The sequence below is a fragment of the Mus caroli genome, unplaced genomic scaffold (assembly GCF_978045245.1).
Source record: "Mus caroli unplaced genomic scaffold, Mus_caroli_1 scaffold_4, whole genome shotgun sequence".
In the NCBI taxonomy this organism is placed as follows: Eukaryota; Metazoa; Chordata; class Mammalia; order Rodentia; family Muridae; genus Mus; species Mus caroli.
This window is the reverse complement of record NW_028227259.1, coordinates 66233509-66249197: the sequence shown is the minus strand read 5'-3', so window position 1 is coordinate 66249197 and position 15689 is coordinate 66233509. Positions and strand designations below refer to the sequence as shown.

Below are 15689 nucleotides of genomic sequence, written 5' to 3'. Positions count from 1 at the left end.
AATTATCCAGACAAAACTTATTTTAATTTAATCTAATAGCAGTTTTAAGATTCCATAGTTCCATATTTTAGTATACTCTACATAATAATGACAGTCCTAATTGCCTTATTAAAATGCATAGTATTTCAAGAGGCAGAAATGACCTGTTGGTCTGCTAAAATTTATGTGCAATATTTTTTCTTACTTTGTGAATATCCTACCATGATTACTAATCTATTTAACCATAAAAGGAAAGTTTTAAAGTACAAAAACGTTGCTATTGTAAGAATTTACTTCTTCTCCCTTAGAAAACTTTTAATACAATATTATTCTGAACTGTAGGGAAAATCAGAGAAACTGAATATAAACTTTACATTTTATCTACGGGAGCAAAGAAGCAAATAGCACTAAATTCTTTCCATCCTTCTGTGATATCAAAAGGAGAAGTGAGTGGAGCTGCTTGGTACCTTGCAGAAGCATGGGCTTCCTCATGCTACCCTAGACGTGGGTTATGAAGGAGGCCCACTCTTTCATTAACTTCCCGAGAAACTTCAACGGAGTTAATTAGAATAAGGGCAGGCTTGTGTACAGAGTCAGATGAAATTCATGGGAATAGCCTTCTGGTTTTGGAACTTTATTAAATCAACCAGTTAGCCTACTGGTCATATTTCAGAGAAGATTAGAAAATAAATCAATAAAAAGTAAAGCTGTACTTATTGAATGCAACGGTGTGTGTGTGAGTGTGTGTGTGTGTGTGTGTGTGTGTGTGTGTGTGTGTGTGTGATCATTTGTCTTTACTAAATTTGGGCTTCCTGGTTATTCTACTATGTTGTGTAGTGGGTATGTAGACAAAGCTGTGTGTTATCAAGACCTTGAGTATGGCTTATACTGTACAGTGCCCACTATTCAAGACTGGTGGACTAAACTGGGTTAGCTCTTGAATTGAATCAGTGGCGGGTTCATTCCAGATAATGTAGTTATAAAAACTAAGTTAAAACTAAAGTTAGTTTGAAATTTTTATAGTCAGGCTTTGGGCTCATTATCCCTCCTGTCTTGAAGAAATGAGGTATGGAGAGAGATGCGATGACTAGTAGAGACTCCCTTAAAGCTTATCTCATCCTCTACATTATGGAGGAAGCTGAGTCCAGTGCTTCACGGAGACTGCCACAGTCAATTAAGATACAATTGCTTCCCTGCTGTTGGTTAATCAGGGTCACCTCTGTATTTATAACTGATTCAAGTTGGGAGCCAATTAATGTCTATTTTTCACATGAACATAATCCAGACTCTTCCAAATGCTTATTCAGCTACCTCTTTGAAGGCTGATAAAAACCTATGAGCCTGGTGTAATTTGGGGTAAGAAATTAGAAATATTCAAAAATTCAAATTGCCTTGAACTGTTCAGTTTGGATCTGCAGAGTGGCTGTGCAGGTGCCTCAGGACATCTCACACTGAATCTAGAAAGAAGTGGGGATCCATTTGCATTTCTACAGTTACATCTGCACAACCAGCTTGCTAGTGAAAGAAGTAAGAAAAGAATCAGAAAGATAAGAGGGACTTCTTATAAGGGGCGAACAAAACAACCATGGAAGGAGTTACAGAGACAAAGTTTGGAGCCGAGACGAAAGGATAGACCATCCAGAGTCTGCCCCACCCGGGATCCATCCCATAATCAGCCACCAAATGCAGACACTATTGCATACGCCAGCAAGATTTTACTGAAAGGACCGTGATATAGCTGTCTCTTGTGAGGCTATGCCAGTGCCTGGCAAACACAGAAGTGGATGCTCACAACCAGCTATTGGATGGTACACAGGGCCCCCAGTGGAGGAGCTAGAGACAGTACCCAAGGATCTGAAGGGGTCTGCAACACTATAGGTGGAACAACAATATGAACTAACCAGTACCCCCAGAGCTCATGTCTCTAGCTGCATATGTCTCAGAAGATGGCCTAGTCAGCCATCATTGGGAAGAGAGGCCCCTTGGTCTTGCAAACTTTATATGCCCCAGTATAGGGGACCACCAGGGCCAAGAAGTGGGACTGGTAGGGGAGCAGGGTGGGGGGAGGGTATAAGGGACTTTCTGGATAGTATTTGAAATGTAAATGAAGAAAATGCCTAATAAAAAATTGGAAAAAGTTAAAAAAAATGGACTCTTAGCTCTTTGGGTGTAAATAAAGGGCTGTAGAACAGGGAAGTCTCACAAGCCCTACCCCCTGTCTGCACACACTTCCTGGGATGAAGGTGCTTGCTCTGATATCCATCTTCAGCATTTTCTTCACACTGAACCCCCCTAGTGTAGATGCACAAAACTATTTCTTTAAAGAAGAGTTTTTAAAGAAGAACAGTGAAAACCAATACTGTACCTAGTCCAACAGTTCTATGTGTCTAATGTGGTTTGACATTCCTGGCCTGGGGAATAAAAGACAGAGATATAATCCCTCCTGAGCATCCATAATCCCACAGAGAAATGATAAGTACACATAGAGCTCTGCTGTCATTGTCAACTCCGTGGGCTATAGGATCACCGAGGAGATACACCTCTGGGCATGTCTTGAGGAAGAGAGATCCACCCTGAATGGGGAGCATCTCATGAATCAGCATCCTGAACTGAGTAAAATGGAAATAAAAAGAACAATAGGCCAATCCACAGGCTGCATTAGCAATGCTCCATGGGCTTTATACTTCACGAGGAAACCAGCAGAGGTCCAGCATTCGAGACGAATGGCTTTCCCATTGCAGACACACACGATGAGCAACTGCAGCTACTACACGTTTACCCTGTCATGTCTTCCCCTGCCATGACAGAATATTTCTTCTCAAAGAGCAAGTTAGAAGAAACCCTCCCATCTTTATGTTGTTTCTGTCAGGAGCTTTACCACAGCTATAAGAAAGCAAGTACAACAGGAATCAAAGGGAAAGGACCCAAACCATGAACCGGAACTAGAGGGGAGGGAGCAGGGTTCTAAAGTGCAGTCTCACTTCCCTCTCACTCCAGAGAATTATGAAGAGAACGCTGTGTGCGCCGTAAGGAATCCTATGTATGCGTCATGCCAGATAATATAGACTTCACTTTCAGCAAATGATCATATTGTACACATTTTCAATGGCAACGTACAGCATCACACATGCTGTGGTGTGGTTTCGAGCCTCGTGATGATGGGACATGCTAATCACCAAGGCATGGTCACCCCGACTCATCCTTAGCTTCTCAATCCCAGATTTAAATTCTCACTGGTTGTCTCTGTGCCTGCCTCTCTATTTCAGCTCATGCCATTCCACTAGATCTTCTCCTTGGCTTAGGGCATTAGTCCCGTTCCCCGTTAAGACCTTCGCCTCCAGTTTCTGTACTTTACCAATATCCTCTGAACTGCTCACTAATTGATGCTGAAATTTCTTTAGGAGGTGTGCCAGTGTGTCCCTATAGGCTCAGGCATTAGAATTCTTAGTCCCCAATAGGTGGCACTGTCAGGAAAGACTTAGGAGGTGTGGCCTTGCTGAAGGAAGTATGTCACTGGGAGTGGGCTTTGAGAGTTCATAGCCTCACCCTCCCTACTCTTGGTTCTCTCTTTCTGCTTCTTGTTTGCTGCTGGAGGGTGTGATCTCTGCTGCCTTGCCTGCCGCTTCCTGTAATGACTTCCTGCCATAAATGACTTTATCTCTCTGGAGCCTAAGCCCAATAAATTCTTTCTTCTGTAAATTGCTTCGATCACAGGGTTTTATCGGAACAACAGAAAAATAACCAATACCTGGCAAGTGGCCTGAAGCTATGTTTCTTGCCTCATGTTCCAAAGTGCTATGTATTCTGCCCTGATCCAGAAACTTCTGGCCTCTGGAGAGTTAATACCTCCTTTCTTCCGTTCCACATCTGGACTTTGCTCTGAAACTTTTCAGTATCACAGCAAGGACTGGTTCCTCCAGGGAATCCTCTGAATTACGGAGTCAGAAATCATTTTATTTATCTCCACTTTTTATTATAGCATTAGTGTAAAACTGCATTATTCTACTAACTTTCTTGCATGTCCCCTCCTCATTTAGCCAGTGCCTAAGAGGACTTAAGTAGTAAACTACTGACTTTTCAATCAGAGAACTTGGCAGGGTCTTGTGGCATGACCAACTGCAGTTTTTCTAGAATCATATATAGATCTCTGGTTTGTTGACTTATGTATATCAAGGAGATACCAGGGAAGTACTGGGGGGGGCATGGCATAGATAAGAAATCTTCACTATGTTTTTGTAATTTGAGTTTCTGGCAGTATCTAGTACAGGTTTTTGAGGCTTCAGGTTTCTCTGTCCAGGGAAATTATATGGGAACATCCAAGTTTATTATGAAACGTAATAGTTGACTTAAACAATCTTAATAAAGCCATGTTCAACATAGCTTCAATTTCTACTAGAGAAAGGTATTTTTTTTCTGATGACTGATATTTTGTCTGAATCATCCAATTATCTGGGAGAGAACCATGGAGGCAGCCAGGACAGGACAGTATGATAAACTTCCTACACATCTGTAGAGGAAGAAGCAGCAGATTGCTGGAAGTGGACGTGGGCTATGAACCTAAACAGAGTCTCATTAAGTCGTTAGGAACTTGGAGTAGGAAGATGTGGGCTTTGGTGTTCAAGAGACTTTGGTTAGGACTAGGAAAATGGCCCATTAATCATGTCTAGTAAGCATGAAGTATGGAATTTGAATATTCAGATCCCATGCAAATGCTAGCCATGGAGGTTGTGTTAGTCAGGGTTTCTATTCCTGCACAAGCATCATGACCAAGAAGCAAGTTGGGGAGGCAAAGGTTTACTCAGCTTACACTTCCACATTGCTGTTCATCACCAAAGGAAGTCAGGACTGGAATTCACACAGGGAAGGAACTTGGAGACAGGAGGTGATGCAGAAGCCATGGAGGAGTGCTGCTTACTGAATTGTCTCCCCTGGCTTGCTCAGCTGGCTTTCTTATAGAACCCAAGACTACCAGCCCAGGGTTTGCACCACCCACGATGGGTCCTCTCCCTTTTGATCCCTAATGGAGGCATTTCCTCAAGGGAGGCTCCTTTCTCTGTGATAACTCCAGCTTGTATCAAGTTGACACACAGAACCAGCCAGTACAGAGGCCTACCTGTAATCTTGGGTTCAGTCAAAAGATGGCATTTCAAAGAATAAGGTGGATAGGGATAATGAAAGATTCATGGCAGCAGCCTTGTTCAGGTTTCTGTGTGCACTCACACCTGCACACATGTGGACCCATAAATAAGTGTACACACACAGACACAGACACACACACAGACACACACACAGACACACACACACACACACAGACACAGACACACACACACACACAGAGAGAGAGAGAGAGAGAGAGAGAGAGAGAGAGAGAGAGAGAGAGAGGTTGTGTGGAAGCTGAGATAGCTAAATTGATAAGTGTCTGCTGTGGAAATATGAGGCAACGGGTATGACTCCAGAACCCACATAAAAGTTGGGTGTCTCAGGGCTTCTATTGTGATAAACACCACATACCAAAACAAGGTGGAGACAAAAGGGTTTTATTTTGTCTTAAATTTCCAGGCAACAGTCCATATGCACCATAGCATGCCAGAAACCTGGAGGCAGGGACAGAAACAGAGGCCATGGAGGTGTGCTGCTTATTGGATTGCCCCTCCAAGTTTACTCAACCGGCTTTCTTATAGCACCTAAGACCAGCAGTCTAGGGATGGCACTGCCCAAGGTGAGCAGGGCCCTCCCACCTTAACCATCAGTCAGGAAAATGTACCACATCTGTGCCTGCAGACCGATCTGGCGGGGCATTTTTTCAACTGAGGTTCCCTCACTTGACATGACTACGGCTTGGGTCAGGGTGACACAAAATGGACCATCACACAGGGTGTGGTGATAACACACTGGGCATCTCACTCCTGGTACATAGGAACAGGAGGCTCTATGGGGCTTGATGGGCAGCTTAAAATAAATAAATTTAAAAGAATCCAGTGAAATTACGCTGAGCAAAGTAATATGTTACATATATTTTACAATTTAAGAATGAACTATACCCCAGCAACCCCATTTGTTTATTGTGTATGTGTACATTGTAGCTGGTATGTGGGGACACAGGGCAACTTTCAGGAGATGGATATCTCCTTCTACCATGTGGCTTCTGGGAGTCAAATGCAGGTCGAAGACAACGGCATTCACCTGTCGAGACATCCTGACACAACGTGATGAGCCAGATTTTCATGATGATAATTTACATATGTGAACTATAAATTGATGGATGTTACTGTGATGTTTCCACACATGCATACATAGTAAGATAATTATATCATCTATTCTTTCATGCTCTTCTCCTATTTTTTTTCTTCTTCAAGAGCAATAATGTACCCTTTCAAGTGCTCTTCCCCACCCCCTTTCCTTGTATTTTAAAATTATTTTGTGAACAAAAACAAGCGAGGTTTGGTTTTGTGCATTTAGCTTAGTTTACTTAATATAATACCCAGTGCGTTTACTCAGCTTGGTGCAACTGGCGAGATTCCTATTCTTCTGTGTGACTGAATAATAGTTGTTGATGTTTGTTTTACTATGTATTATAATGTAAATACTGGTCCCCAATGTCTGGTTGCCCTCAGAACGAGAAGCTATGTGACCTTGCCCTTTAATTTAAAATTATTGGTTGAATAAAGATGCTGACAGCCTATAGCTGGGTAGAAGAGAGGTAGGTGGGGTTTCAGTTCTTGGGCTTGGGGTCTGAGAAAGACCACAAGAGAAGAGAGAAAAGTTGGAGAGAAGAGAGACACCATGGGATAAATGATTATGAGAATTAGCCACGAAGGTGGCCAGTGTGAGCAAGAGCATCCCAGATGGAATATGGCAGGTCATATATCAGGGTTATTGGCAGGGAAGTCGACATAAAAGCAGAGAGGGTAGATATCTGTCCAGCACTAGTGTTTCAAAGGCTTACCATAAATATAGAAGCTTTGTGTCTTTTATCTGAGAACTGAATGATTAAAGGCAGATAGAAACCCCGGATTGAGATTAAGAAAACTACTACAACAAATAGTCCATTGTATGTCCACGGGCTTGATATATGTAAGTGGGTACACGCATGCCAGGGGACAACACTGTGCAGTCAGGCTTGGGCAGCAAGAGCTTTGATGACAGACTGAGTCACCTCACTTTAGTAAGTATGTCTTTTATAGGTGGAGTCTTCTTCAGGTAGGTGTTTATCCAAGAAAGGCCAGATGCTATGGAAGCTCTGTCTGAAGTTAAGAATCCTCCTCTCCGGAATCTGTAATTGATCTCCCTTGCTGTTTTCCAAAGTAGCTGGACCGACTTGTTTTTCCACCAACGATGATTAATGTTCCTTCCCCTCCATGCCGATGCCAGCTTTGATAATTTTTTTTTGATTTTTTTATTAGATATTTTCTTTATTTACATTTCAAATGCTATCCCAAAAGTATCCTATACCCTCCCCCCAACCTGTTCCCCTACTCATCCACTTCCTGGCCCTGGTGTTCCCCTGTACTGAGGCAGATAAAGTTTGCAAGACCAAGGGGCCTCTCTTTCCAGTGATGGCCAACTAGGTCATCTTCTGCTACATATGCAGCTAGAGACACGAGCTCTGGGGGTACTGATTAGTTCATATTGTTGTTCCACCTATAGGGTTGCAGACCCCTTCAGGTCCTTAGGTACTTTCTCTAGCTCCTCCACTGGGAGCCCTGTGTTCCATCCAATAGATGACTGTGAGCATCCACTTCTGTATTTGCCAGGCACTGGCAAAGCCTCACAAGAGACAGTTATATCAGGGTCCTTTCAGCAAAATCTTGCTGGCATATGCAATAGTGTCTGCATTTGGTGGCTGATTATGGGAAGGATCCACAGGTGGGGTAGTCTCTGGATGGTCCATCCTTTCATCTTAGCTCCAAACATTGTCTCTGTAACTCCTTCTATGGGTATTTTGTTTCCTATTCTAAGGAGGAATGAAGTATCCACATGTTGGTCTTTCTTCTTCTTGATTTTGTTGTGTTTTACAAATTGTATCTTCATATTCTAAGTTTCTGGGCTAATATCCACTTATCAGTGAGTGCAGATCAAGTGACTTCTTTTGTGATTGGGTCACCTCACTCAGGATGATATCCTCCAGATACATCCATTTGCCCAGGAATTTCATAAATTCATTGTTTTTAATAGCTGAGTTGTACTCCATTGTGTAAATGTACCACATTTTCTGTATCCATTCCTCTGTTGAGGGACATCTGGGTTCTTTCCAGCTTCTGGCTATTATAAATAAGGCTGCTATGAACACAGTGGAGCATATGTCCTCATTACCAGTTGGAACATCTTCTGGGTATATGCCCAGGAGAGGTATTGCTGGATCTTCTGGTAGTACTATGTCCAATTTTCTGAGGAACGGCCAGACTGATTTTCAGAGTGGTTGTACAAGCTTGCAATCCCACCATTAATGGAGGAGTGTCCTTCTTTCTCCACATCCTCGCCAGCATCTGCTGTCACCTGAATTTTTGATCTTAGCCATTCTGACTGGTGTGAGGTGGAATCTCAAGGTTGTTTTGATTTGCATTTCCCTGATGATTAAAGATGTTGAACATTTTTTTTTTTCAGGTGCTTCTCAGCCCTTTGGTATTCCTCAGTTGAGCATTTGTTTAGCTCTGAGCCCCATTTTTTAATGGGGTTATTTGAATTTCTGGAGTCCAACTTCTTGAGCTCTTTGTATATATCAGATATTAGTCTCCTATCAGATATAGGATTGGTAAAAATCCTTTCCCAATCCGTTGGTGGCCTTTTTGTCTTATTGACAGTCTATCTTGCCTTACAGAAGCTTTGCAATTTTATGATGCCCCATTTGTCGATTCTTGATCTTACAGCACAAGCCATTGCTGTTCTCTTGAGGAATTTTTCCCCTGTGCCCATATCTTCAAGGCTTTCCCCCACTTTCTCCTCTATAAATTTCAATGTCTCTGATTTTATGTGGAGTTCTTTGATCCCCTTAGACTTGAGCTTTGTACAAGGAGGTAAGAATGGATCAATTTGCATTCTTCTACATGATAACCTCCAGTTGTGCCAATACCATTTGTTGAAAATGCTGTCTTTTTTTCCACTGGATGGTTTTAGCTCCCTTGTCAAAGATCAAGTGACCATAGGTATATGGATTCATTTCTGGGCATTCAATTCTATTTCATTGATCTACCTGTATGTTGCTGTACCAGTACCATGCAGTGTTTACCACATTTGCTCTGTTGTACAGCTTGAGGTCAGGCATGGTGATTCCACCAGAGGTTCTTTTATCCTTGAGAAGAGTTTTTGCTATTCTAGGTTTTTTCTTATTCCAGATGAATTTGCAAATTGCCCTTTCTTTTTTTTTAATTTATTTTTTATTAGGTATTTTCCTCATTTACATTTTCAATGCTATCCCAAAAGTCCCCCATACCCACCCCCCCAATCCCCTACCCACCCACTCCCCCTATTTGGCCCTGGAGTTCCCCTGTACTGGGGCATATAAAGTTTGCAAGTCCAATGGGCCTCTCTTTGCAGTGATGGCCGACTAGGCCATCTTTTGATACATATGCAGCTAGAGAGAGACAAGAGCTCCGGGGTACTGGTTAGTTCTAACTCAGTGAAGAATTGAGTTGGAATTTTGATGGGGATTGCATTGAATCTGTAGATTGCTTTCAACAGGTTTGGTAATTTTTACATTTACGTCTGGTAAGAGACATTTTAACTGAAATAATGAAATTTTATTGTAGACTTGATTTGTACTCATGGGTGTATAAAATATTAAACATTTTATATATTTATTACTCATGGGAACATTTTCTTTTAAGACATATCATTTAATATTTTATTGGAGTTATCTTTATTTTTGAACCAAATTCTGATTGATAATCCTGTATCAGATTAATAGCAGGGAACTGTATTTCTCCTATTCTGTAATAGTCTCTTTTCTGAATTATTTTCTTTTGCTGTGCAGAAACTTTTAATTTGATATAATTTCATTGCCATTCTTGCTTTTTCCTATATAAATTTTGTTTTATTTATTTATTTATTTAATTTATTTATTTGTTTTTATGATGTAATGATTAAACATGGACCTTGTTTACTACACACTCAGCATGGTAATAAAAATGTATTTTATCAGTAATATCTTTAAAGAGAAAAATGTTCAGTATGACATAATGTTTAATTTACATAAAATCACAGTTGGATAATAGAGACTGTAAAACTTTATACCTTACAAAAACTCAGATATGTATTAGAAGATTGAGACTCATAATAAAACTTTGAAGTTGGTTCTGTCTGTTATTATCTCCCCATTTTTATGAAGATAACCAAGCATAGTGAGGCCTCTGCACACCTGTCTCAGCCAGAAATCAAACCATGAGGCTTTGGGAGCTGTTTCCCCCTTTACTCGTTACGCAAATTTCATCTGCTTCAGCACTGATATCTATTCTCTACTGTGTCTCCTGAGTTAATCTCTGTGGTCAGGATCAGCACCCCAATTCTAGCCTCTCGCACTCTTTGTAATAAAAACCTGTAAAAAATAACTATCTACTATTAGCCGCATAGCCTGCATGTCAATGAACATAAAATGTAAAGAGACAAGCACATTTAATGTTTCACTCCACTGCCCTCTGGGACTCCTGCCTGTTTCAAATGAAAACTTTGCCTTGCCTTGGATTTTTCTGTATTTAACGTAAGTTAGTATCTGTCTTCATTCAGCAATGGCAAATGTTCCTGCCAAAGTCTTTAGCACTCAAACAACTATCATGTGAAGCTTTGTATCCCACAGGGGCACCAGCATTTGTGGAAATATCTAAAAGAAGTACAAGGCAAGGAGGCTGTCGCTCATGAGTGACACAAGTGAGCTGTTGCCATTGTAGTGACCATAGTTACAACAGGGAAAGCAACGAGATGTACTCTCTCCTATGAACACCAAGGCTAGCCTTGTGTAATTTAGGATCATTAGGGTAAATTATTCTTTACCTAACTGCGGGGCTTTCTCACGGCTGCTATGAGGTTAAGTGTGTAACAAGGGGATGAAGGAAGGGTAAATGATTGGTTCAGACCCTGGTAAGTTGTTGATGATGTCCTGCCAGTCAACCTTTACTCCAGAACCAGCTACGCTACACTTCCAGTCTTTAAATTATTCATTCTCTCACTAACAAGTTATTGAGATTAATAGCTACAAGTCATTTTGGTTTAGGCATAAATAGTATTCTAGAGTTTTATGAAATGGGGTGAATGTCTGCTATTTCTGAATTTCGTAGGCTGGATTTAGACAGAGCTGCTGGGAACATGACACTTGAGTTGTCATGAGGCATATACAGTGGTGGACTTCTCAAATCTAGCCTCCTGAGAGTGAAGGGATTTGACCAGACCTGTGTTTCAGGGTTTGAATTTCTCTCCCATCTCCCCTGCTTTAGTGCATTATTTTATGTTATTTACTTTGAGGATATCTATATTAGGTACTTTACTATTGTTGTAAAACACCATGACCAAAAGCAACTTACAGAAGGAAGAGTCTACTTTGATGTCTAGTTACAGAAAGACGAAAATATCACAGTGGGGAATCATGGCAGTGGGTAGCAGGCATGACAGTAGAAGGAGGAAGCTGTGGGCTTTCATCTTAACCACACACACTGAAGCAGTGACCTGGAAGTTGGCCAAGGCTGTAAACCCTCAAAGCTTGAACCTCGTGAAACGTATTTCCTTTAGTAAGCCTTCACCTCCTAAGAGTTCAATGACAACCCCAAACAGCACAACCAACTGGGGACCATGGGAGCCTTTGGGGGGCACTTCTCATTCAAACTACAACAACGGTGTAGTTGGTGATACACTCCAGCCAGACTTTTCCCCCAAACGTAGGACACTGTTATCATACATCTATTCTGCAAATCCCTAAACCAGGTATGTTTTTCTTGTGTATTACTGCAGCACTCTCTAAGGTCTGTGTGTCCCAGCTCCACTCTGGACTCACAGCAAGATGGTTCTTAAGAGATTAGTAGGATCATTTTTTTCCCTGTTGTTCAACACACTTCTTTGACTTCCTTTGTCACTCAGAGTAGAAGTGAAATACTTATTCTCCTAATACAGTTTTCTTTACAAGATTGACTGTTCCTAATTATATTGAGCACAATGACGTGCAACATTTTAAAAAACAAATTCTAAAGGTTGAAGAGGCATCTCTCATTCCTATATCTTCCACCTTTGCTCCCACTCTTCCAGGTACAGTGGCCTGTTTGCTGTGCCCTGATCATGCTAAGGACATGCCCGAGCATCCACTCCTTGAAGATCTCTGATCTACAATATCTACCTGGTTCTTTCTCACCCCTTTCTCTTCTCATTCCTTTTACCTTTCACAGTAACCCATCAATACCATAATCTCTCCTCTTTCTGAATATTTCCTTCATTGTGCTGATCACTATCTGATGTATTATTTTATTTAGTTTTCTTGCTTGTCCCTGTCCACTTCTAACCACATAAGGATACAAGCTTCAAGAGCGTGGGGAAATTTATCGTCTTAGCTCATTGCTAAGTTTGAATCCAGACTACCCAGATGGCACTACTCTGGTATGTACCCAACACTAACAATAGTCCCTGGAACATACAGACCTTGATTCAATTCATAGTTTTTGGTAAGAACTTTCCCACCAGCCAGTCAGGTCTGAAATCACTGTTGCAGGATCTAGTATGTGTATTTGAGTGAGTATGGATAAACAAACTAAAATTAAAAACTCTCTTATATAAATATGCTAATGTGGTGGTTTGAGTGAGAATGGTCCTCATAGACTCATATATTTGAATGCTTGGTCTCAGTTAGTGGAGTTATTTGGGAAGGATTAAAAGGTATGGCATTTTGGAGAGGTGTGGCTTTTTGAAGGGGGTATAGCCTTGATGGAGGAAGTATGTCACTTCCCCCACCTCCAGCATAGTTATGCTCTTTGAAGTTTCAAAACTCCATTCATTCTATATTAAGCTGTCACTCTGCCTTGGAGTTGTCATCTCAATGTATAAGCTCCCAGTTACTTCTCCAGTGCAGTCTGCCTTCTTGCTGCCATACTCATGCCCACCATGATGGTCATGCCTCAGAGCATCCTCTGCTTCAGCTCCCATGGATGGCTAGAAATGGTTTGGATTCATGGTATGGCTTTGTTATGCCAGGTATGGAAGTGACTTTACACATTCACCCACTACAGAACTGATCCCCTTACACAGTTGCCACTGTGCTTATAGAGGAGGATGCCACTTTCAGAATAGCATACCTAGCTAAGGTTCTTCTTGAAAAGACCGTGTTGACATGTTTGACGCTTATAGTAAGCCTCACTCTGGAAATCACCTTAGATACAAACTCAAGAGGTACTGTTTCCTGTTGGGTTTGACTAGTATGTTTGGTTGACTTTATGAAATCTTCTAGCCATTGTATTTAAAGAAATGCCAATGTATTTAAAGAAATACTAGGGGAATAAAAAGATACTGTGATGGAGTAAGTCATGCAGCTGGATGAGGGAAGCTTTGTTAGTTACGGCAGGACTGAGAGAGCCATCCTTATTGCTGACTGCATGCTGGATAACTGGTCAACTCCAGTCATTCTATTTTATATATGAGTACACTGTTGCTCTTTTCAGACACACCAGAAGAGGGCATTGGATTCCATTACAGATGGTTGTGAGCCATCATGTGGTTGCTGGGAATTGAACTCGGGACATCTGGAAGACCAGTCAGTGCTCTTAACCACTGAGCTATCTCTCCAGCCCAACTCCAGTCATTCTAGCCGTGAACATTTCAGAACTTTCACCATTAATTTTTAGCATTTCTTGTGAAAAGCAGGAGATTTTTTTTCTTTTACATGTGTGGGTAAGAAACCAGTTAAAAATTCTTTAAAATAAATAATTAAAGCTTTCTCTTGGAACAAACAGAAACCAACCAACCAACCAACTACCACCACCACCACCAACAACAACAACAAAATAAACCCCACAAACCTAAGCCCCACCGAGGAGCACAAATTTTCACATTCTCGAGACAGAATAGAAAGCATTAGTGTTTTTATACCCACAACAAAGCATGGACCTGCAGAAGTTTTCAAGCATTCCTCCAGCAACTTCATGCGCATCTTCTGCAGCTCAGGGCTGTCCCATTCATCTTCCTCAATTCCCCAGTACAGATCTATGACCTGCGGACAAATGGACGAAGCAGCATTAATCCCCCTGCAGGGAAGTTAAATTTACCTGTGGCCTCCAGTCTGGTTCACAATGCCAAGTTACTGTGACTGTCCACTTTTCTCTCTGCAGCATGCGCTCGGTTGGTAGAGGGGCGTGTGTGTGGGTGGGTGAGCACTGATTTTCAATTCTGTCTAAAGAGTCATGTAACCCCATGATGATTTGGGAATGAGCACTGAATTTCTTATTTTGTTTCTGATGTAGGAATCACAGAGGCCCAGAGAAAAGGAAATGCTAAATGTTGAAAGGTTCTGGAGTGTAGCTTTTAATTACATTAAACTAGCAAAAATGAATGTGTCTGGGATAATTCGCCACATTACTTGTGAAAAATCACACTGTACATTATTATGTACTGTACATCCTAATATGAGAAGACATACTGATTAAATACCTATATTTCCTTAGAAAAGAAAAATGAAACAAAAACAAGCAAAAAACCCCTCCCTTTCTGTTAATATCACACTTTATTCCGAGAGCATAGATACTTTGACTGCATCTGTTTTATCTGGGAACAATTTGGCTTTCATCAATACTTATCTGAAGAACTTTGTTGGAAAACAGAAAGGTGTGTGTGCCTTACTGAGAGAGAGAGAGAGAGCTAATGGGAGCCTCTATCTCCTGACTTCAAACACTTCTTGAGGAGATTCTGCAAGTCTGTAACAACTTTCAGAAGTCGCGCATCTTCATCGGCTCAGCACTATCTGCCTAAAGCAACTGTTTCTTTCTTTTTTGTTTTTAATTGGATATCTTACCTATTTGTATTTCAAATGTTATCCCCTTTCCTGTTTTCCCCTCTCGAACCCCCTATCTTACCCTCTCCCCCTGCTTCTATGAGGGTGCTTCACCCATTCATCTCCAAATTTTAAACCCAGAATGGCGCCTATTTAAAGCAACTGTTTATGCCCGAGGCTTTGAAGGTTTCTGATTTTCCTTCCCTAGTTTCCCACATCAGGAAAGAGAGAATCCCTGCCTCTCTTACAGACCCTGACATGGGTTTGGGTGAGAAGCAACCAGAAGGGGAGTCCTCTGTGATACAGGCGGATTCCAGGGACTGTGTGCTCCCTGGCTTTTGGCTGTGTTCCCACATTGGTTGTGTTTCCACTAGATATCTGACACCTTGAATTTGAGGTTTTAGGTCTATGGTAGTATCTCTTTAAAAAATATTTTCATGAGGAATGGGTGGGGAAGTGATCTGGAGAGATGGCTCATTGGTGAAGAGTGCTAGCTGTTCAATTGTGAAGACTACAAAATTAGGATCCCAGCATCCATGATGGTGGACCACAGCATCTGTAATTCCATTTCCAAAGCTCACATAGACAATATATCTCTAAAAACTGCTTCTACAGTCCATTCCAGGCTTCTGGCATATCTGAAGCTCTCACGTTGACTTGAGAAACACCTCTATTTAAACTACATTGTAAGGTTTAACCACACATCATTACCAAGAGATATGCTCTTACTTGAGGAATGCCTCTACTTAAGCTCCATTGT

General features: G+C 41.4%; 1 protein-coding gene across 1 annotated transcript in view; it reads right to left on the bottom strand.

Moving 5' to 3' along the window:
* Positions 1-15689, bottom strand: part of Nwd2 (NACHT and WD repeat domain containing 2) — a 162634-nt gene that overhangs the window by 51433 nt on the left and 95512 nt on the right. The window contains exon 3 of the mRNA XM_021163584.3: positions 14036-14152. Coding sequence (XP_021019243.1) covers positions 14036-14152 — 117 coding nt within the window. The remainder of the gene's footprint in view (positions 1-14035; positions 14153-15689) is intronic.